The sequence below is a fragment of the Mobula birostris genome, chromosome 7, assembly GCF_030028105.1.
Source record: "Mobula birostris isolate sMobBir1 chromosome 7, sMobBir1.hap1, whole genome shotgun sequence".
Classification (NCBI taxonomy): domain Eukaryota; kingdom Metazoa; phylum Chordata; class Chondrichthyes; order Myliobatiformes; family Myliobatidae; genus Mobula; species Mobula birostris.
Window position 1 is genome coordinate 77,841,359 of NC_092376.1, and position 24,590 is coordinate 77,865,948.

At 40.6% G+C, this 24,590-nt stretch overlaps 1 protein-coding gene across 5 annotated transcripts in view; it reads right to left on the minus strand.

The window, feature by feature from the left end:
* tpp2 (tripeptidyl peptidase 2) overlaps window positions 1–24,590 on the minus strand; it is a 125,145-nt gene that overhangs the window by 93,094 nt on the left and 7,461 nt on the right. For all 5 annotated transcript variants that reach the window (XR_011886596.1, XR_011886597.1, XM_072263477.1 and 2 more), the window contains exons 2-6: window positions 22,646–22,774; window positions 18,291–18,386; window positions 15,726–15,830; window positions 11,401–11,525; window positions 9,180–9,343 (exon numbers count right to left, since the gene is read on the minus strand). Coding sequence is in view for 3 of the 5 variants with exons in the window: in XM_072263477.1 (XP_072119578.1) it covers window positions 9,180–9,343; window positions 11,401–11,525; window positions 15,726–15,830; window positions 18,291–18,386; window positions 22,646–22,774 (619 nt within the window). In the remaining 2 variants the exon portion in view is untranslated. The remainder of the gene's footprint in view (window positions 1–9,179; window positions 9,344–11,400; window positions 11,526–15,725; window positions 15,831–18,290; window positions 18,387–22,645; window positions 22,775–24,590) is intronic.

Here is a 24,590-nt window from a genome sequence, read left to right on the forward strand (position 1 = left end):
TAACTTGCTGCAGATCAAATTAACCTTCCCTCCCACATAGCCCTCCACTCTTCCTTCATACCATCTCCAAGCGTCTCTTAAATGCCCCTAATGCATCTATCTCTGTGATCACACCCAGCAGAGTGTTCATTTACTATTCCTTCTGTCAAAAGAAACCTACCTCTGACATCACCCTTACACTTTCCTCCAGTCACCTTAAAAGTATATCCTCACATTATCAGCCATTGCCGCCATGGGAAACAGGCAATGGCTGTCCACTCTATCCATACTTATCTTATACACCTTGATCCAGTTGCCTCTTATCCTCCTTTGCTCCAAAGAGAAAAGCCATAGCTCATTCAAACGTCCCTTATGATGCTCTTTAGTCCATACAGCATCCTGGCAAGTCTCCACTGCACTCTCTAAAGCTTCACATCCTTACTATAACAAGGCAACCAAAACTGAACACAATACTACAAGTGTGGTCAAACCAGAGTTTTATAGAGCTGCAACATTACCTCAGTTCTTGAACTCAATCCCCTGACTAATGAAGGTCAACATACCACGCGCATTCTTAACTGCCCTATCAACTTTTGCAGCAACTTTGAGGAATCTATGGACGTGGACCCCAAGATCATCTCCACTCCTCCACACTGCTAAGAATCCTGCCATTAGCCCTGGACACTGCCTTCAAACTCAACCTTCCAAAGGGTATCACATACATTTCCCATACTGTAAAAGGGCTGGATGGGATTGAGTTTGTCAGAAGTGTTCAGGAAAGTTCCCTTAATCATTACATAGAGGTCCCAACAAGGGCGAATGCCATACTAGATCTCCTATAAGGGAATGAGACAGGGCAGGTGACAGAAATGTGTGTTAGAGAACACTTTGCATTTAGTGATTATAATGCCGTTAGTTTCAAGGTAATTATGGAGAAGGATAGGTCTAGTCCTCGAGATGAGGTTCTAGATTTGAGAAGGGCCAATTTTGATGGTATCAGAAAGGATCTGGTAAGTGTGTACTGGGACAGGTTATTTTTCTGGCAAAGGTGTACTTGGTAATTGGGAGGCCTTCAACAATGAGATTTTGAGACTACTGAGTTTGCATGTTCCTTCAGAATAGAAGGCAAAGATAACATGTTAATGGAGCCTTGGTTTTTGAGAGATATTGAGGTCCTGGTTATGAGGCACTTGATGAGTATAAGAAATGCAAGAGAACACTTGAGAAGGAAACCAGGAGGACTAAAAGGCATGAAATTGCCCTAGAAGATAAGATGAAGGAAAATCCTAAGGGCTTCCACAGGTATGTTAAGAACAAAAAGATAGCAAGGGACAAAACTGGTTCTCTTAAACATCACAGTGCTCATCTATTCACAGAGTCAATAAAGATGGGGGAGATCTTAAATGGATTTTTTTGCATCTGTATTTACTTGGGAGATGGACAAAGTCTACAGAAGTGAGGCAAAACAGCACTGAAGTCATGAACCAGACATAGATTACAGAGGAGGAAGTGTTTGCTGTCGAGGCAAACTAGGGTGCATAAACCCCCAAGGTCCGAAAAGGTGGCAGGCTAGTGCAGAAATTGCAGGGGCATTAGCAGAAATATTTAAAAATCATTAGCAACGGACGAGGTGCCAGAGGATATCTGATATTGTTCCGTTGTTTAAGAAAGGCTCTATAGCAGAAATATTTAAAAATCCTTAGCAACAGGTGAGGTGCCAGAGGATATCTGACATCGCTCCGTGGTTTAAGAAAGGCTCTAAGAACAAGTCAGGAAATTACAGACTGAAGAACCTGACATACTGCAAGTAGTGGGTAAGTTACTGGAAGGTAATCCAAGGGAACAGATATACAAGTATTTGGAATACATTAGAACCAATTAGGAATAGTCAACATGGTTTTGTGTGTGGTAGGTCATGTCAAACCAATATTATAGGGTTTTGAGGGAGTTACAGGAAAGCTGACGAAGGCAAGGTAGCGGATGTTGCCTACATGGACCTAAGCAAGACGTTTGATAAGGTCCCGCATAGGAGGTTGGTTAAGAAGGTTCAGTTGCTTGGCATTCAGGATGAGGTAGCAAAATGGATTACACTGGAGATGTCAGAGAGCAGTAGTGGATGGTTGCCTCTCTGAATGGAGGCCTGTGACTAGTGGTGTGCTGCAGGGTTCAGCACTGGGTTCATTGCTGCTTGTAATCTACATCAATGATCTGGATGATAACGTGGTTAACTGGATCAGCAAATTTGCATTTGACACCAAGATTAGGGGTGTAGTAGACAGCAAGAAAGGCTATCGAAGTTTGCAACAGGATCTGGACCAGCTGGAAGAATGGCAGATGGAATTTAATGCAGACAAGTGCAAAGTGTTGTACTTTGGGAGTACAAACCAGGGTAGGACTTGCACAGTGAGCACTAGGGAATTGAGGAGTGCAGTAGGAATAAGGGATCTGGGAATATAGATTCATAATTCCTTGACAGTGGTGTTACAGACAAATAGGCTCGTAAAGAGAGCTTTTGGCACACTGGTCCTTCATTAATCAAAGTACAGGAGTTAAGATGTTATGTGGAACTATACAAGACATTCGTGAGGCCTAATTTGGCATAAAGTATGCAGCTTTAGTCACCCACATACCTACAGGAAAGATATCAATAACATTGAAAGAGTGTAGAGAAAATTTACAAGGTTTTGTCAGGACTGGAGGACCTGAGTTATTAGGAAAGGTTGAATAGGTTAGGATTAGAGTGTAGGAGAATGAGGGGAGATTTGATAGAGATATACAAAATTATGAAGGGTATAGAAGGGGTAAATGCAAGCAGGCTTTTTTCACTGAGGTTGGGTGCTACTAGATCTAGAAGTCAGGGGTTAAGGTTGAAAGGTGAAATGTTTAAAGAGGACATGAGGGGTAACTTGTTTACCCAGAGGGTGGTGAGAGTGTGGTACAAGCTCCCAGTGGAAGTGGTGATTTCTACACTTAGGAGAAAATTGGATAAGTACATGGATGGAGGTGTGGATGGCTATGGTCCAAGTGCAGGTTAATGGGATTAGGCAAGATGAATAGTTCGGCATGGACTAGATGAGTCAAAAGAACTGTTCTATGCTGACTCTATAACTTTTTTTTTCTGGTTTGAACTCCATCTGCCATTTCTTAGCCCAGCTCTTCTCTCAGTGGCCCACTGTAATCTGCAACAACCATAACATCAACACACCAACCTTCACATTATCTCCAAACTGGCAAAAGGGAGGCGAAGCAAAGTTAAGGTGGTGCTAAATGGTGACTCCTTTGCTTGCATCTTCAGAAACAACTCTTATTTCCATCTTTAATATCTTTATTTTTCCTTTTCAGGGTTCTTTGCATCAAGACCCTGACCTGGAGTTACACGCTGACTTCGGTTCTTTGTAGGAATGGAACCCGATCTTGGGGTTTCAGAACTGGCCGTTGTTTGGCATGCCAAGGATTCGGCCTAAGAGTCCAGCTCGGATTCGGAAGCCTCAGATCTCGGGGCTCGGGCGGATCGAGGGTCGGTGTCATGGCAGGAGACCTGTGTGTCACCTGAGGAGTCGGAAAATCTACTGCTGTGGGCCTGAAGACCCGGGATCTTTGTGACCTTCAGGCACAGAGCTCAAAAAAAGATATGTCACAGAGTTGTAACATTGTAAACCAGTGAGTTGTTTGTTATGTCTCCCCACTCGCTGGAAAAATGGAGACACCTCCTTCTCCCTTATTAGGGAGAGAGAGAAACTGTGGTATGTTGTATGCCAGATGAAACACAAAGTCTTTGGGGTAACTGCAAGTCCGTGTCTTTGCTATTGCCCTGCTCACGCCAGAGTGCTCGGTGGCAGCGCCGATGCTGATGCTTTTTTTTTGCCAGTGGGGGGGGAGGGGGGATTGTTGCTCGCTGCCACTTACACGCGGGAGGGAGGGGAGCTGGGGAGGACTTTGGGGTTCTTCCGTTTAACTGTCGCTCATTCTTTGGGGCACTTCTCTGTTTTCGTGGATGTTTGTGAAGAAAAAGCATTTCAGGATGTATATTGTGTACATTTCTCTAACATTAAATTGGACCTTTGAACTGACTAATTCACCCTTCCACTTCCTCATCTAAATAATTTATAAACATCACAAAGTGCAGGGATCCCAGAACAGATCCTTGTAGAACACTACTTACAGACCTCCAGGCAGAATATGCTTCATCTACAACCATTCTCTGCTTTTTGTGGGAAAGCCAATTCCAATTCCATGTAGCCAAGTTTCTCTGGATCCCATTCCTCATGACTTTCTAGATAAGTCTTCTATGGGGAACCTCAAACAAATGCCTTACTAAAATCCATATACACATTTGCTGCTTTCCCACTATCAATGCATTCTGTCATTACCTTGAAAAAAAACTAATCAGGTTCATGAGGTACGCCTACCCCTCAAAAAGCCATGCTGACTATCCCTAATCAAACTATGCTTCACCAAAGGATCAATCTTGACTGTCAGAATCCTTTATCATTGTTTGCCCAACCAGGATTCTGAAATAGTTAGCTGAAAAGATTGTGGAGGCATTAGCTGTGAGCTTTCAAGAATCATTAGATTCTGAAATTAATCCAGCAGACCGGGAAATTGAAAATGTCATTCCACTCTTTTAAGAAGGGTTGGAAGGAAAAAAGATAGGAAATTAGAGCATAGTTAGCCTGACTTCAGTAGTTGGCAAGATGTTCAGAGTCCATGATTAAGGATGAGGTTTCAGGGTATTTGGAGGCATGTGATAAAAAAGGCCAAAATCAGAATGGTTTCCTAAAAGGGAAATGTTGCTTGACAAATCTGTTGGAACTCTTTGAGGAAATACGGTAGGAAACTTTGTCACTTGGTGTGAGCAGAATTATCTGCAGCTTAATGTGAAAAAGACTAAGGAGCTGGTGGTAGACCTGAGGAGAGCTAAGGTACCGGTGACCCTTGTTTCCATCCAGGGGGTCAGTGTGGACATGGTGGAGGATTACAAATACCTGGGATACAAACTGACAATAAACTGGACTGGTCAAAGAACACTGAGGCTGTCTACAAGAAGGGTCAAAGCCGTCTCTATTTCCTGAGGAGACTGAGGTCCTTTAACATCCGCTGGACGATGCTGAGGACGTTCTACGAGTCTGTGGTGGCCAGTGCTATCATGCTTGCTGTTGTGTGCTGGGGCAGCAGGCTGAGGGTAGCAGACACCAACAGAATCAACAAACTCATTCGTAAGGCCAGTGACATTGTAGGGATGGAACTGGACTCTCTTGCGGTGGTGTCTGAAAAGAGGATGCTGTCTATATTGCATGCCATCTTGGTCAATGTCTCCCATCCACTACATGTTGTACTGGGTGGGCACAGAAGTACATTCAGCTAGAGACTCATTCCACCAAGATGCAGCACAGAGCGTCATAGGAAGTCATTCCTGCCTGTGGCCATCAAACTTTACAACTCCTCCCTTGGAGGGTCAGACACCCTGAGCCAATAGGCTGGTCCTGGACTTATTTCATAATTTACTGGCATTATTTATGTATTACTATTTAACTATTTATGGTTCTATTACTATTATTTATGGTGCAACTGTAACAAAAACCAGTTTCCCCCGGGATCAATAAAGTATGACTATGACTATAAATAACATGGAAGATAGACAAAGGAGAATCAGTGGATGCTGTTTACTTGCATTTCAGAAGGCATTTAACATAGTATAGCACATGAGGCTGCGAAACAAGGTAAGAGCCCATGGTATTACAGGAGAGATGCTAGCATGGATAGAAGATTGGCTGACTGGCAGGAGTAAGAGTGGGAGAAGGGGGGCTTTTTCTTGTTGGCAGGTGATGACTAGGGGTCTTCCACATGGGTGGGTGTTGGGACTGCTTGTTGTCACATTATATGTCAAAGATCTGGATGACAAAATTGATGGCTTTGTGGCCATGTTTGCAGACGATACAAAAATTGGTGGGAGGACAAGCAGTGTTGAGGAAGCAGGAAACTGCAGAATGACTTGGACAGAGAAAAAGTGATGGATGGAATACAGTGTAGGGAAGTGTACAGTTATGCACTCTGATAGAAGGAATAAAGGCATAAACTATTTACTAAATGGAAAGCAAATTCAGAAATTGAAGGTGCAAAGGGACCTAAAGGTTAACTTGCAGGTTGAGTCATTATTAAGGAAGGTAAATGCAATATTAGCATTCATTTCAAGAGAACTAGAATATAAAAGCAAAGATGTAATGCTGAAGCTTTATAAGACATGGTTCAGACCAGATTTGGAGTATTGTGAGCAGATCTGGGTTTTTGATCTAAGAATGGATGTACTGGCATTGGAGAGGGTCCAGAGAAGCTTTATGGGAATGATCCTGGGACTAAAAGGGTTAACGTATGCTGAATGTTTGATTGCTCTAGGCCTATACTCTCTAGAATTTAAAAGAATGAGGGGGAATGTCATTGAAAATTATCAAATACTGAAAACCTCAATAGCTTGGACATGGAAAGGATATTTCCAATGGTTGGTGAGTCTCCAACCAGAGGTCACAGCCTCAGAAGACAAGGATATCACTTTAGAGAGGAAATGAGGAGGAATTTCATTTAGCCAGCAGGTGGTGAATCTGTGGAATTCATTGCTGCAGACGGCTGTGGAGATGAAGTCACTGGCTATATTTAAAGCAGAGGTTCTTGATGAGTAAAAGTATCAAAGGTTACAGGAAAGCAGGAGAATGGAGTTGAAAGGTTTAATAAATCAGCCAAATCAAATGACAGAGCAGACTCAGTATATCTTATAACATCCACTCCTATCCCTGTTCAAGGCTACCCTGAAAGCAGTTGTGGGGTTACTGCCTTTGAAATACTCATACACTGAGAGATCTCTCTCCTAAACAGGATCATTATCTAGTACTTGATCCAACTTGGCCTCTCCTCCAGTCAGCCTATCCATATAGTGTCAGATATCATTCCTGGACACACCTAACAAATTCTACCCCACCTAACCTTCTTGCACTAAGGTTTAGGGAAGCTGAAGTTACCTATGACAACAACCCTGTTAATTTTGCACCTTTCCAAAGTCTTTTAACGGCTCTCTCCTCAGTCCCTGTTGCTACTGGATGGCCCTACAGAACACTCTCAAAAGAGTGATTGCTCCCCATTTGTTTCTGACTTCCACCCATGATGCAGTAAACAATCCCTCCACAATATCCTCACTTTCTGCAACTGTGATTAGTCCTTGATTAGTAATGCAAGTCCCCTAACTTCAGTTACCTCCTTCCCTTTCCCTTCTGAAACATCTAAGCCCCAGATCATCCACCAACTGTTCCAACATCTGACCTATTACACTGGTTCTGATCCCCACCAGCCTAGTTTAAACTCTTCCCAACAACTCTGGTAAACCTGCATGTAAGGACAATGGTTCTCCTCAAATTCAGGTATAACCTGTCCCTTTTGTAGAGGTCATATTTTCCCCAGAAGAGATCCCAATAACCTACATATCTGAAACCCTGCTCCCTGCACAAATTCATCAGCAACACATTCATCTACAGTGTCATTTTATCGTTACCCTACCCCCAAACTGGCATGTGGAACAAGCAACAATCCAGAGATAACTACCATTGAGGTCTGCCTTTTAGCTTCCTTCTTAGCTCCCTTTATTCACTTCTCAGGACCTCACCACTTTTCCTAGCTACGTCATTAATACCAATATGTACCACGACTTCTGGCTGCTCACCCTTCCCCTTCAGAATGTTGTGGACCCGATCTGAGATATCCCTGACAAGGCACCTGGGAGGCAACCGTAACATCCAGGAGTCTCTTTCACATCTACAGAATCTCCTGTCTGTTCCCTTACTATAGAATCCATTATCACCATTGCTCTTCTCTTCACCCACTTTCCTGCTGAGCCACAGAGACAGACTCAGTGCTACAGACCTGGTCGCTGCAGCTTTATCCTGGTAAGCCATCCTCTCAACAGTAACCAAAGAGGTATACTTGTTATCGAGGGGAACAACCACAGGGTAGTCTGCACCATCTTCCTACTCCCTTTCCCTCTCCTGTCAATCATCTAACTACCTGTCTTCTACTTGCAATATGGATGTGTCTGGCTGCCTGTAGCTCCTGTCTATCAATCTCTCATTATCCTGAATGATCCGTAGGCCATCCAGCTCCAGTTCCCTAACACTGTCTGTAAGGAGCTGCAGCTAGATGCACTTCTCGCAGGTATACTGACCAGGGACACTAAAGATCTCTCTGACTTCCCACCTCATGCAAAAGATTTTAAAAAATGGAGCCGGTCAGGATTTTCTGTTCAGGTTTGAGTAGGAGTCGTTACTTGCTGTGGATAGTGGGAGATCTAAAGTGTGGAGACCATCAGGACTTTCTATTCAATTGTAAATTGGATAATGAGGAAATTGGCAAAGGCTATAAAAACAAGTTAGGTTTAAGTGGAGCAGCCATTGTTGGGAGTGGACAGGACTAGAGTAGGGAACTGAGGCCTTGGCTCAAAAGTCTTTGGTGAAAAGAGGTAGAGACTAGAATGAGGCTTCTATCTAGTATCTCCCTCTCTTTCTTTGTTATTGCACAGGTAGAGCAGCAAGAACGTAGTGTGCTCCTCTTCTATGATGTTGAAAGTCAGAGGGACTCTTGTGTTTTATCCAACACTAAGTCTCCTTTGAGATATGCTGTATAAAACATATTAAGTGACAGAACAAAGCAGAGAAGATTTCATTCAAATGGATGTGAAGTATTGCAAAGCAGAAGGATAATGTATGTCACGAATGATATGAAAATAACCATCGACCACACTGGAAAGGACCCTCGTGATTTTACCATGTAAAATTGATAAGTAATCCTAATAGAATCGCATTTATGTAATAGAGCTTACCGTGTCAGGAAAATGAGCAAATTCCACACTGCAATGGCATGACTGTACGAATAATATGTCAAAATTACTGAGAAATCCATTTATTTATTTAAAACCATTAGCTGCTAAATCTGTTTTATCAGAATTTAGGATCTTTTCAAGTTGCAGTAAAATTTCAAAACCAAGTGACAGATTTATCACAGCTCCATTGTTTCTCTCTATTGGTTGAATGAGTGTTTGATACAACAGTGCCAAAAATTCACAGTTAAGAATTCCATACAACCAGTTTGTTTCTTTTTCCTTACTTCAATCCTTCATTTGCCCAATCAGAACATGTGCAAATGCCCACAAAATCAAGTCTTACCTCCACTTGTTACAATACAGAGAGTATTTCCTTCATCATAAATATTGACTGAGTAGTTCAGCATCTCAGATAACCCAAATGATGCATATTCCTGAGCTTCATTGTAGTTTCTCAATACAATGCAGCTACTGAGATTCCCACAGTCACTTGTATCTACACAGGCTCTGTATAAAAATATAAATCATGGAGGGACATTTGAAAGTAATAGTAAATCTAAACTACTGATTGCTTTGTTTTGTCATGATACTACAGTGCACATGGAAACATTTAAAACATCAACATATTCTAACTACAAAATTAAAAGCAATTGAAAAGGTCTAAAACAACTATAATATACATCTCTGATACATGCATTCTTTTAAATTAGAAACATAGAAACATAGAAAATAGGTGCAGGAGTAAGACATTCGGCCCTTCGAGCCTGCACCGCCATTCAGTATGATCATGGCTCATCATCCAACTCAGAACCCTGTACCTGCCTTCTCTCCATACCCCCTGATCCCTTTAGCCATAAGGGCCATATCTAACTCCCTCTTATAGCCAATCAACTGGCCTCAACTGTTTCCTGTGGCAGAGAATTCCACAGATTCACCACTCTCTCTGTGTGAAGAAGTTTTTCCTAATCTCGGTCCTAAAAGGCTTCCCCTTTATCCTCAAACTGTGACGCCTCGTTCTGGACTTCCCCAACATCGGGAATAATCTTCCTACATCTAGCCTGTCCAATCCCTTTAGAATTTTATACGTTTCAATAAGATCCCCACTCAATCTTCTAAATTCCAGAGAGTATAAGCCTAGCCGATCCAGTCTTTCATCATATGAAAGTCCTGCCATCCCAGGAATCAATCTGGTGAACCTTCTTTGTACTCCCTCTATGGCAAGAATGTCTTTCCTCAGATTAGGGGACCAAAACTGCACACAATAGTCTAGGTGTGGTCTCACCAAGGCCTTGTACAACTGCAGTAGAACCTCCCTGCTCCTGTACTCGAATCCTCTTGCTATGAATGCCAGCATACCATTCGCCTTTTTCACTGCCTGCTGTACCTGCATGCCCACTTTCAATGACTGGTGTATAATGACACCCAGGTCTCGTTGCATCTCCCCTTTTCCTAATCGGGCACCATTCAGATAATAATCTATTTTCCTGTTCTTGCCACCAAAGTGGATAACCTCACATTTATCCACATTAAATTGCATCTGCCATGAATTTGCCCACTCACCTAACCTATCCAAGTCACCCTGCATCCTCTTAGCATCCTCCTCACAGCCAACCCTGCCGCCCAGCTTCGTGTCATCCGCAAACTTGGAGATGCTGCATTTAATTCCCTCATCCAAGTTATTAATATATATTGTAAACAACTGGGGTCCCAGCACTGAGCCTTGTGGTACCCCACTAGTCACTGCCTGCCATTCTGAAAAGGTCCCGTTTATTCCCACTCTTTGCTTCCTGTCTGCCAACCAATTCTCTATCCACATCAATACCTTACCCCCAATACCATGTGCTTTAAGTTTGCACACTAATCTCCTGTGTGGGACCTTGTCAAAAGCCTTTTGAAAATCCAAATATACCACATCCACTGGTTCTCCCCTATCCACTCTACTAGTTACATCCTCAAAAAATTCTATGAGATTCGTCAGACATGATTTTCCTTTCACAAATCCATGCTGACTCCGTCTGATGATTTCACCGGTTTCCAAATGTGCTGTTATCACTCTCGCATTTTCCCCACCACCGATGTCAGGCTTACTGGTCTATAATTCTCCGCTTTCTCTCTCCCTCCTTTTTTAAAAAGCGAGGTTATATTAGCCACCCTCCAATCCTCAGGAACTAATCCAGAATCTAAAGAGTTTTGAAAAATTATCACTAATGCATCCACTATTTCTTGTACAACTTACTTAAACACTCTGGGATGCAGACCATCTGGCGCAGGGGATTTATCTGCCTTCAATCCCTTCAATTTACCTAACACCACTTCCCTACTAACATGTATTTCCCTCAGTTCCTCCATCTCACTAGACCCTCGGTCCCCTACTATTTTCGGAAGATTATTTATGTCCTCCTTAGTGAAGACAGAACCAAAGTAGTTATTCAATTGGTCTGCCATGTCCTTATTCCCCATGATCAATTCACCTGTTTCTGACTGTAAGGGACCGACATTTGTCTTAACCAATCTCTTTCTTTTCACATATCTATAAAAGCTTTACAAATCGCTTCATTAGTTACCTCCACGTCTCACCATCATGCCATACCAGGCAATCGTAAGAAGGACCCAGATCACAGTATTTCTTTTCCATAGAGTTCAGCATCTCTACTTGAGTGTTGAGTTCTTCACGCTCCATCTTTTCTGCCTTCACAAAAAATGACAATGGGGCTATTGCACTCACTGTTTCCATCAGACATCAGTTCACAAACACTTACAAGTGTAATTGAGCAGTTAAACTGCTTAGAAAACACTTCACATGAACTTGGATTTTATTAAGCAAGTGATATAAATGACAAAATAATTAAATTCCTGACTTACTGGTTACAAACACACAAGCCACGGTAACTTTTGTTTCTCACAGATGAAAGTATTGCTCCAAGCAGTTCAGAACCATGCTCTCAGTGGCAACTCTCATCCAGTGTCTTCTTTTAGGCTCATCATGGCAACCAAATTGTACATCAATCTCAACATGAGGGTAGTAACATGATTATTAACTAGACATTACCTACATGATGTGTAGTGTGTGGTCATACAGCAGACATATATGCAGTGAATAATGCAATCTTCAGAAGGGCTGGATTTATTCACCTAATGCTGAATACAACACTGGATCTCACTCAAACAGTCAATAGATGTTAAACAGTGAGTAGGTAATTTCACCAACTTGACTTTGGAAGTAACATAATTCATTTGACTGGCTCAGTTATCTTGTCAAATACTTGGTGGTCCTTAGCCTGCCCTGAGAAATCTGGTTATTTCAGTGAGGATATCCTTACTGAGACATAATCACTTTCACATCCCAATCCCCCAGCTTCCCTGCTCTGGTTGTCCCTGCTATTTTCCCATTCCACTACACTCTGAAGGAAAATATCTACTCACTACGAAAAACAATTAGTTTATAGAAAAACTTGAAATCTAGTTCAACAGCATATTGCAAACAAGGTCTTGTAACAAACTGAAAGAACTTCAGAAACTCTAGCACTAGTGAATTGTCACAACAGCCACTAGAAAATCTAAAGTAACAAACCTCTAAATGGGTCATAATGTTTGTAAACACAAGTCAAATTTCAAAGAAAAATTTGTTATCGAAGTACACGTCACCCAAAACTACTCACTCATTTTCTTGCTGATATTCACAGTAATCACAAAGAAACACCATAGAATCAATGAAAAACTGCACAGAAGGCAGATGAAAGACAACAAACTGGGCAAATACAAAAACAAAAGAAACCAAAATTAAACAAAATAAGCAATAAATAAATATCAAGAACATACAATGAAGAGCCCTTGAAATTAGTCCATAGGTTATGGGAGCAGTTCAGTGACGGGGGTGAGTGAAGTTGAGTGAAGTTATCCCCCCTGGTTCAGAGCCTAATGATTGAGGGGTAAAAACTATTTCTGAACCTGGTGGTGTGGGTCCTTTTGATTTTAAATTTAGTGATACTGCGAGAAGTCAGCCCTTCTAGGCCCTTCGAGCTACGCCGCTCAAGCAAACCCCTACCAACCCAATTAACCTTAACCTAACTATGGGACAATTTACAATGACCAATTAACCTATCCGGCATGTCTTTGGACTGTGGAAGGAAACTCTCTGTTTCATGGGGAGGACATATAGAGACTCCTTACAGAATAGCACCTGAACTGAACTCCAAACTCCGGAATGTCCTGAGCTGTAATAGCGTCCCACCAACCACTATCCTACACCTGAGACTCCTGTACCTTCTTCCTGATGACAGCAGAGAAAAGAGAGCATGGTCTGGATGGTGAGAGGGTCCCTGATGATGGATGCTGTTTTCCTGCGATAGTGCTCCTTATAGACATGCTCAGTGGTGGGAAGGACTTTACCTGTGATGGACTGGGCAGTATCCACTAATTTTTGTAGGTTTTTCCATTCAAGGGCATTGATGTTTCCAGACCAGGTGGTGATGTAACCAGCAGTATACTCTCCACTGCGCTTCTATAGAAGTTTGTCAAAGTTTTAGATGACTTGCTGAATCTCCACAATCTTCTAAGCAAGGCACTGCAATGCCTTCTTTGCACTGCACTTACATGCTGGACCAAGAACAGATCCTTTAGAAATGATAATGCCAAGGAATTTAAGATATTGCCCCCCTCCACATCTGATCCCCTAATGAGGACTGGCTCATGGACCTCAGCCTCCCTCCTCCTGTAGTCAATAATCAGTTCTTTGGTTTTACTGACATTGAGAGAGAGGTTATTGTTGTGGCACCATTCAGCCAGATTTTCAACCTCCCTCCGAAACGCTGATTCGCCACCACGTTTAATTTGGTCAAGGACAGTGGTGTTGTCAGCAACTTAAGTATGGCATTGGAGCTGTGCTTAGCCTCATAGTAATAAGTATGAATTGAGTAGAGCAGGGGGCTAAGCACATAGCCCTGTGGTGCACCTGTGCAAACAGAGACTGTGGAAGAGATGTTGCTAATCCAAACTGACTGCGGTCTTCAAGTGAGGAAAGAGAGGATCCAGTTGCACAAGGACATATTGAGTCCCAAGTCTTGGAGCTTACTGACTAGTTTTGAAGGGACGAATGCGGAGCTGCAGTTGATAAAGAGCATCCTGATGTCTCTGTTCTCTAGATATTCCAATACTAAGTGAAGAGCCAATGAAATGGCATCTGCTGTTGATGGTAAGCAATTTGGAGCGGATCCAAGTTGCTCCTCAGGCAGGAATTGGTAAGTTTCAACACCAACCTCTAAAAACACTCCATTACAGTAAATGTAAGTGCTACTGGACGATAGTCTTTGAGGCAGATTACAACTTTCTTCTTGGACACCAGTGTAACTGAAGCCTGCTTGAAGCAGGTGGACAACTCAAACTGCCAAAGCAAGGGGTTAAAAGATATCAGTGAACAGTCTAGCCAATTGATCAGCACCCCACCTGTGCAAGATGCTATCTGTGGGTTCACCCTCCTGTAGGATGCTCTCACGTCGGCCTCAGAGACTGAAATCACAGGGTCATTAGGGACTGTGGAAGTTCATGAAGTCAAAGCGAGCATAAGAGACATTGAGCTCATCTGGGAGAGAAACCTTGTCATGTGTTGCTTGGTTTAAATTTGTAAGAAATGATAGCATTCAAGCCCTGCCACAGTTGTCCATCAGTGATCCCAGTTTGGTCTGGAATTGCCACTTCACACTTGGGATAGCTTTCCAGAGGTCAGACTTGCACCTCTTGTATTATTCTTGGTCGCCAGTCATAAACGCCACTGATCTGGCCCTCAGTAAATTGAGGATCTCTTGCTTCATCCAGGGCTTCTGGTTGGGAAAGACTAAATAATTCTGCAGAGCCACACTTGTCCACAACTGCTTTCTGAAGTGGGCAGGTTCGGACTGGAGACAACTCATGCTGCTGCTCAGCTTGTGTTCGTTTGTGTAAGGTTAACACAGGGCATTAGCTAGAATGTTCAACTCTATTTACGAAGCAACATTGCCAAGTCAATATTGCAGAACTATTCATGATATGCCTGCTCTGCATACTTTGCCATTCCAATATAGTGCATAACTACACACGTACACCACTCACTGATCACTATAACAGTACAAACTAGTCCTGACTGGCTACATCACTGCCTAGTATGGGAACTCCTCTTTCCCTCAATCGCAGGACTCCGCAGAGAGTGGTGCGGACAGCCCAGCGCATCTGTAGATGGGAACTTCAAACTATTCAGGACTTTTACAGAGACAGGTGTTAAAAAGGGCCCGAAGGATCATTGGGGACCTGAGTCACCTCAACCTCAAACTGTTCCAGCTACTACCATCCAGGAAACGGTACCACAGCATTAAAGCCAGGACCAACAGGCTCCAGGACAGCTTCTTCCACTAGGCCATCAGACTGATTAATTCATGCTGATACATTTGTAGTTCTTTGTTATATTGACTCTTCTGTTGTACATACTATTTACTATAAATTACTATAAATTGCTCATTACACATTTGACAGAGACGTAATGTAAAAATTTTTACTCTTCATGTATATGAAGGACATAATAAAGTCAATTCAATATCAAATATAGTACTGTTGCATGAAAGAACAATTGGTATTGTGAAAACAAGCTTTATGGCTTAAGTATACTGCAAATGAATGAAATAGCATGAACTACAATAATAATGCATAAAGATCACGGTCATTTATTACTAAGATAACAGTCACTTTCCTTTTAAGTATTTTACTAAAATCAGATACTAATGCATTATTTCTCATGAGTGACAATAAGGGTTCTAATTTAAGAAGCTCATTTTAACAATAAATTTTTATTTAACAATTTTAATTTAATTATTACTCATAGTTCAGAGATTATACTATAAATCCAGTCTGAAAAAGTACTAACTTGTGACAAATTTGTATGAGCACTGTCAAACTCATCAAGTTTTTTGCAAGCTTCTGCCAAACAAACACGATGAACTGGATCCCACAGTTTCTCACGTTTTTCCTTCTGCAAAGCAAAATGAGCATACAGTACTTATTCAGCCATCCAGAATTCATTGGGAATGGGGTTGCTTGCCGCATGTTGCATGAGCATTGTTCAGTAAACAAATATAACTGTACATCACATACTGGTATTCTGTGTGCAAGCCTTTAACTAAATTGACAAGCTATGTCATCTCCTTGGTCTTTTAAGTAGCATTATTTTACTTAGGAATTCTATATTTTAAGATTAAACAGCAATACTATAAAATACAGTACAGGTAAATCAAATGAAAAATGTATGTACTATCACATTAAATTTCAAATCTTCAAAGAGAATATAGCTGCTAATAGGTGTACAACTCCATCTTGTATAAACTTAAATCAACTTAAAAACCTTCCACACATCTCAAAACACTCAACTTGGATATTCTTATCCAAGATAGTGCATACATGGGAGAAATACACAGTTTCTGAAACACAGTGGTACCAACCCAACTTTTAAAGCACAGAAGGAACTGAGAGTGGACTGCTCTGCTGTAGACTGATAGGATCAGCACAAGAAACCTTCAAGGTTCAATTAAACTTACATTTTTGAGAAAAATTTATGAAATTGATTAATATTTATGGAAGTATTTTTCATATGCATGAGAATTTTAAATGAATGAATACTAGATAAATGAAACTAGACCACCTTCATCAGATACCTTCTGGAACAAGACTTCCCTGGAATGAGAATTGGGCCTGAACCAACAACTGACTGTTTCATTGCTGTAATGAATGGCGATGTGGAAGGGGTGATTCCAGGAAATGCTTTTGTGGTGGATCCAAAAAGAAAAAACCATTTTGGAACCTTAATACTTTTGGCAATGCATTTTTGAACAGGTTTGTTAGTCTTAGACATGTTAATGTTGGTATACGATGTGTATGGCAAACTAAAAGGAAAACACTTAAAAGCTGACTACTTATCTCTTTGATACTTGGGTTCACTGGCAAGTACAGAATGAATAATATTTACCCAGTACTTAATAAATGTTCCATTTCCAAACCTACACTGCCTGTAAGGAGGTTGTACATTCTCCCTGTGACCACGTGGGTTTCCTCCCACAATCCAACGATGTACGAGTTGAGGTGGGTTAATGGTCATTGTAAATTGTCTCATGATTAGGTTTGGGTTAAGCCAGGGGTTCTGGGTGGCACAGCTCAAAGGACCAGACAGGCCTATTCCACGCTGTATCTCAAATTTTAAAAAATTAAAACATGTACAAAGTTGGGCATTCTGCAGCTGGTAGTCCACAGATTGGATATCCAAATCTGAATTGGTATTACAGGCAGAGTATTCTTATTGAAATACACCCTTTGTTTCTAATTATAAGGATACCAATCAATATTCCTTGAGCAGATTCACTGTTAATATTGGTAATTTTAATTAGATTTTACTTCCAATCTTTAGAATTTGAATACTTGGCATTATTTCTCTTTCTATAACTAAGTTGTCACCTTGTTTAAAATATATTAATAATGTTGAATTGGTTTCAACTCTTTAATCTGCATGCAGATTGGATTTAACAGAAACTTAATCGGTTTCTATAAGATGGTTGTTCATTTGACTTTCCCTGAAATTTCCAATCCTTAATCTGAATTGATAATTCTGATATTATAAATATATTAAATAGCAAACAAATTTTATTAGCTTAGTCTCAGGGAATCTCAGGATAAAATTTGTCCAACTATAACCTCCATACAGCTGTGTCAATGCATAGATAGTTCTAGAAGGATATTAAAAATTTAAGTGGGCTGTTTAAATGTTTGAGGTACAGTATGAAATTGGAGAAGTGGAAAGAAGAGAAATGCAATTTGGTGATTTGTTGGATTGGGTTGAAGTAATGATGCATATTGATGTTTGTGCTCACCATTTAAGATATTTTTGGATGACTCTGCAGCATTTCCTGAAGTGACTTTTTATTTTCCTTTTGCCTTTTCAAAGATCAAAGTAAATTTATTATTAAAGTTGATGTCATCATATAAAATCCTGAGATTAACTTTCCTGTGGGCATACATAGTAAATCTAAGAAACACAATGAAAACTGCACACAACAAACTGCAAGTACAAAAGAAAAATAATAAATAAACACAAAGATTAGCTCTTTTACGCAGAGAGTGGTGAATGCGTGGAATGGGCTGCTGGCGACGGTGGTGGAGGTGGAGACGACAGGGTCTTTTAAGAGACTCCTGGACAGGTACATGGAGCTCAGAAAAACAGAGGGCTATGGGTAACCCTACGTAATTTCTAAGGTAAGGACATATTCCGCACAGCTTTGTGGACCGTAGGGCCTTTATTGTGCTGTAGGTTTTCTATGTTTACAGTACAGAGTACATTCTTTTCAATTACTCGTCACCTTTCACTAAATGAAAAAGAATAAATAACCTGTTAAAATGAATCAAATATATATTAAACAATTTTTAATAATGCATACCGTAGTCTTACCTGTATTCTTTCCCTAAGTGCTTTAGGGAAAATATCATACCCATTTTTGAGACCAACATGATATTTTCCTGATGGATTTATCCAACTTTCAGGAATCTTTAAAAAGAAAATTATGCATGAAGATGAATATTGCTTAATATGCAACACTAAAATCATCAGTTATATATTTAGTAGGAATGAGGAAAGATTCTACTTATCTTCTTCTCTTTAATATTGCTTTTTATACACTAAAATCCAATGAACTAAATCTGAATATGGTTAAAACAATGTAGGGAAATGGTGTAATCATTTGCACAGTAGCAAGGTTTATTAGAAAAATTGTATTGGCTCCTTTGTGCTTTATTTAATTCTTAAGTATTTTACCACCAATTTTTAAAATTTGCTTTTTGGAAATCACTCAATGAAGAGTTATTAAGTAGAAAATAAGTACAAGCAGCTAAAATGCAAATATAAATGGACTGAATAATATTACTGCATCTTGAGGTATTAGGCACAGTGAGATAGCTTTCTTATTCTCATATTAAGTTCATCTAATTGAACTTAACAGGAAAAGCGGGAATGACTGGAAGAGGCCAGATATACTATAGGAAAGATTCATGTGAGTAAAGCAGAAAAGTGATAGATCCAGGAGAGGGACTCTGCAACAAGTGGATAGATTAGCAAGGTTATTCCTCTCTCCCTCTGCTGTTTGTACTTGGCCTCCACGTGCTCCTAATGAAGTGACAAGTGCTTAGAATCTTCCTGGAAGCAAATAGTTGATTCGAAGATTAAATCTCTGGAGAAAGAGCTGCAAAGAGCATAGACCTTTCCAAATAGTCAGCTAAACACAGATGTGATATTATAATCACAAAATACTCTGCAGATGCTGGGGTCAAAGCAACACACACAACACACTGGAGGAACTCAGTAGGTCGGGCAGCATCTGTGAAAACGATCAGTCAACATTTTGAGCCGGAACCCTTCATCAGGACTGAAGGGGGAGGGGGCAAGGGCCCTATAAAGAAGGTGGGGGGAGGATGGGAAGGAGAAGGCTGGTAGGTGCCAGGTGAAAAATCAGTAAGGGGAAAGATAAAGGGGTGGGGGAAGGGAGGCAGGGAGGGGACAGGCTGGAAAGGTGAAGAAGGAATAGGGGAAACCACAATGGGTAGTAGAAGGAGGCAGAACCACAAGGGAGGTGACAGGCAGCTGGGGGGGGGGGTGGCAGAGTGAAACTGGGATGGGGGAAGGGAGGGGGAGGGAATTACCGTAAATTGGAGAATTCAATGTTCATGCCAAGGGGCTGAATTATGATACTTATCTATAACACACACATTAGTTAAATACTTATTTTTTACTTTAATAAAGCTGAGATTTGTCCATTAATTTGTAAAAATCATATTATAATGGCTTCAATATTTACTTAATGTATGTCTCTGAAAATTAAACTAGCATTAACTTGAACATGGATGGTCTTAACCTGTCCTGTTCACCACCCAAAACTGTCTGGTTTATTTCAGCCCCACATCTAACCTTACATATACAAGTGTACTTGTAATATCTTTTCTAATAACAGAAACAGAAAATGAAATGATAGTTAAAACTGAACATTGGCCAAAAATTTTTTCAACCCTCTCTCTGGTCCTAATTTCTATCTAGCCAAAATTAATAGATTTTAAATTTATAATTATGATACTTATCTATAATGCACACATTATTTAAAAACATATTTTTTACTTTAATAAAGCTGAGATTTGTCCATTATTTTGTAAAAATCATTAAAACGTACTACTGTGTACTCATTAAGAGATCCTTAAAAAGCATCAGAGCAGTCGACTGAATGCATCAGAAACTGTGTACACTGCGCAAAATTGAAATTCTACTTATACACTTAATGAAGCCAAGGGCTTCATTAAACATAATTTGGAGTCATTGCGAAGCATACAATTTTGTTACCTTTATTTTGAAGCATACCCTTATTTTGGCATTGAAATTCTATCCTTTTCCCACTAAAACAAAATTCTGCAATCAAATTAATCTACTAAAACAGAAGCTATTAAATAGCACTACATAATACACTATATGACCAACAAACAAGTCAGGTACTATATCTACCCATAGCACAAGGCACGTGGCCAAGTGGTTAAGGCATTGGACTAGCGACCTGAAGGTCATGAGTTCGAGCCCCAGCCGAGGGAATGTGTTGTGTCCTTGAGCAAGGCACTTAATCACACATTGCTCTGCGATGACACTGGTGCCAAGCTGTATGGGTCCTAATGCCCTTCCCTTGGACAACATTGGTGTCGTGGAGAGGGGAAACTTGCAGCATGGGCAAACTGCTGGTCTTCCATACAACCTTGCTCAGGCCTATGCCCTGGAGAGTGAAGATTTTCCAGGCGCAGATCCATGGTCTCGCAAGACTAACGGATGCCTTTTTTAGCACAAGGCAGATCTCTAATTTCTAAAATACAAGACTGTGGGTCACTCCATCAAGTTGAATAGATATATGCAGTAGGTTGATACTCCAATGCAGAATTGCAGTTTTAGGTGCTATTTATTTAATATGTTATAATACTTCATGGTGTATGCAAAAAACAAAATCAAAACACTCATTGAATGAATTCCATGACAGGGGCTCGTACAGTAACCTGGCCAAAATCTGTACCATATCCAAAAGTAATAAAATTCTTTGTGAAAATTGGTTGCTGTCCTTTCCTTAATAACAGTTAATAAATCCTCGGTTATGAAAAGGAAGAAAATAAGCAGATAAATCAGGAAACAAGTACTGACTAGAATTATTATTCTTTAATCTCAAAATTATAAAGAATTTTCAGACAAATAAATTACTTTCTTTGAAATGAATTGATATTATGCACATAGCAAGCTTTTGTGCAACTACATTGGAATTTACCAAACTTATTAATATACACTGGAAAGAATTATTTAAAGTGTACTGTACAGAATACTTAACAACCGATAAGCACAATGATTAAACAAGTTTGAGATCTATAAAAAAAGCATGGGTATAATCAATGGAACCAGGATATGAATAGCAGAAAAAAAGATTCCCATGGCTTTGGGCATCTGAACCCAAACAAAACTCAGGGAAACAAGCACAAGACACAAAGGTATGTCCATAATCAGCTAGTCAAGTGCAATAGCACCTGTTGAGTTTTACTTAATTGAAGTTTCCAGTGCAGCAGAAAATCTGCAACACAAGATAATTTAAAAATGAGTGCTTTAATAAATGTTCAAGTTAGCTAACCCTAACGAATTTATGAATAGTTGAAAAAGAGATTTATCATAAATAATGAACATTTTTAACTACGCTTTCTAGTCTGTGGGTAACCAAAATCTAATCAATTGAAAGATCTCAATATACAGAAAATTATGCCAGTTAAATTCTGGCATTAAATAATGACAAAAGTTATATTTGAATGCTTTTATAATATTACAGCTCCTAAAGGTTGTCAAGCCGAGCAGTGGGAGTGGGGACAAGCTCCCACTACCTAAAAGTGCTCCTCACGGCATGCACCTCAAATAGCCTCTGACAACCAGGTCCAACTCCTGGGCTTCTCGTGTGGCTTGGCCTCTAAGCCCGGTGGAACTGTTTCTACTGACAGGAGAAGGGGCGAAGGCAGGTCCTGGTGCCTTAAAGCCAGTGCTTTGGGTAGATGGAGCTCGTCAGTCTGGGAAGGCAGTCCATCTAAGAGAGGTAAAACTCTGATTTCAAACCTCCACTACCTTGTGGCCATGCCCACTTATGAGAAAGGCTTCGGGATTAAACCCCGAGGACAAATCCGGAGCTGGAGTCCCTAAGGCAGTCTGACGTTGCTTTCAACCTCGCCCTGGCAACTCCTGCGACGTCACTGGTGCCAAACTGTCTCGGCCCTTGCCCTTCCCTTGGACAACATCGGTGGCTGGAGAGGGGAGACTTGCTGCATGGGCAACTGCCGGTCTTCCATACAACCTTGCCCTGGCCTGTGCCCTGGAGAAACTGAAGCAAGCCTTTCCAGGTGCAGATCCATGGTCTCGCAAGACTAACAGATGCTATCCATTAATACATAAATATAAAAGCCATCTCAAAGACAAAATAGTGGATGTTATTAGCAAACAGTCATTAAATCAGTATTAGAATGTGGATAACTTTACTGATGGTGGCAATTCCTAGTAACATTTTCTTTAAACTAGGTAATGCCTTTTTGTATTGCTGGCCACGCTTTACAGTTAAAATTCTGTGACCTTATGTTTAGATTTGACCAACTATGTGATTCATGCTACAAATATAACAGCAAAATCTAAAGCTTTGTCCAGAACTTTCATGGTAAATAAAAATGGCACATAAATTACAAACTTTTCAAAATATGGTCTATAATTACCTCAAGGGTTTTTCCTGAAAGGCCAGTAATTTTCCCATCTTTTGGCTCCACGATGGTTGATGTGTTCACATCTCCACTTCCTGTAGTATCTATAATGTCAATTATTTTTGGCTTTCCATCACTTGTGACCTGCAAAGGAAGTTTACATTCATTTTACCAACACCACAGCTAATTATAATCCTGAGGAAAGCCACGTTATTGACTATTGTATCTATTTTCAGGCAAAATGAAACATAAGAACATAAGAAATAGGAGCAGGAGTTGGCCAGCCCGCCATTCAATAAGATCATGGCTGATCTGTCCGTAAACTCAGCTCCATCTACCGGCCTTTTCCCCATAACGCTTAATTCCCCTACTATGTAAAAATCTATCTAACTGTATCTTAAATATATTTAGTGAGGAAGCCTCAACTGCTTCCCTGGACAGTGAATTCCACAGATTCACTACTCTCTGGGAAAAACAGTTTCTCCTCATCTCCGTCCTAAATCTTCTTTCCTGAATCTTGAGGCAATGTCTCCTAGTTCTAGTCTCACCTACCAATGGAAACAACTTTCCTTCTTCTATTTTATCTATCCCTTTCAAAATTTTGTATGTTTCTATAAGATCCCCTCTCGTTGTTCTGAATTCCAGAAAGTATAGTCCGAGGCAATTCAATCTCTCTTCATAGGAAACCCCTTCATCTCTGGAATCAACCTGGTGAACCTCCTCTGCACTGCAAAGCCAGTATATCCTTCCTCAAGTATGGAGACCAGAACTGCACACAGTACTCCAGGTGCGGCCTCACCAGTACCCTGTATAGTTGCAGCATGACCTCCCTGTTCTTGAATTCAATCCCTCTAGCAATGAAGGCCAACATTCCATTTGCCTTCTTAATAATCTGTTCTACCTGCAAGCCAACTTTTTGCAATTCATGCACAAGCACTCCCAAGTCCCTCTGTACAACAGCATGCTGCAATCTTTCACCATTTAAATAATCTGCTCTTGTATTCTTCCTTCCAAAGTGCACGATCTCCCATTTACCAATGTTGTATTCCATCTGCCAGACCTTGGCCCACTCAGTTAACCTTAACATGCTTTGAAAAATTACACAGCTCATTTCATTGGGATTAGCCACGCTGAAAAAGAAACAGTAAAACATAAGGGGACAAAATTGAACAATATATGAAAATTCATGCCAAAACCATATGCATAATTAATTCACATCAGTTCATACCACAACCTTGTGATTATTTCAGTCCTGACAGATACATATCAAATTTTATGAGCAGCCAGCGGTGACCCAAGCTGACTAAAGACAGTCTTGATCTCCAGAGAGAGCTGTGCTCTGTTACTGAAATCAATTTTATAAATTACAGAAAAGCTTGATGAATGAATACAATTTTTCTTGAGCAGACTATGTGCTGAATGGCCTAATATTCGTCCCAAGTCTTATGATTTCATCTAGTCTAATTGTGATTCCTTATTAGATTTTTTCCTTTTTGTCTGTTTGCCCTCTCCTACCGTATTTATCATAAATCTGCTTGAACTGAATTCTGATCACCAATCTTATGCCACAATGGCAAGTTGACTGAAAGGCTCAAGCTCTTTATAATTTGAGTCATAGTCAAAGAGCAATGCAGTGTAGAATCAGGCTCTTTGGCCTAACTCATCCACGCGACCAAGATGCCTTCCTCAGCAACTCCCACTTGCCTGCATTTGGCAAATATCTAAACACTGGATTCGCACTTGGCTGTGCCACTTCCATATACCCATCATCTGTGTGAAAAACTACCCCTCAGCTCCCCTTTAAATCTTTCTTCTCACACCTTAAACTTTTAAGTTTTAAGCTTCAAGTTTTAGATTCTTCTATCCTAGAAAGAGACTATGACCAATCACTTGATCAATGCCGGCTTGATTTTACAAACCTCTATAAGGTCACCTCCCAGCTTCTTTACAAGAGACACAT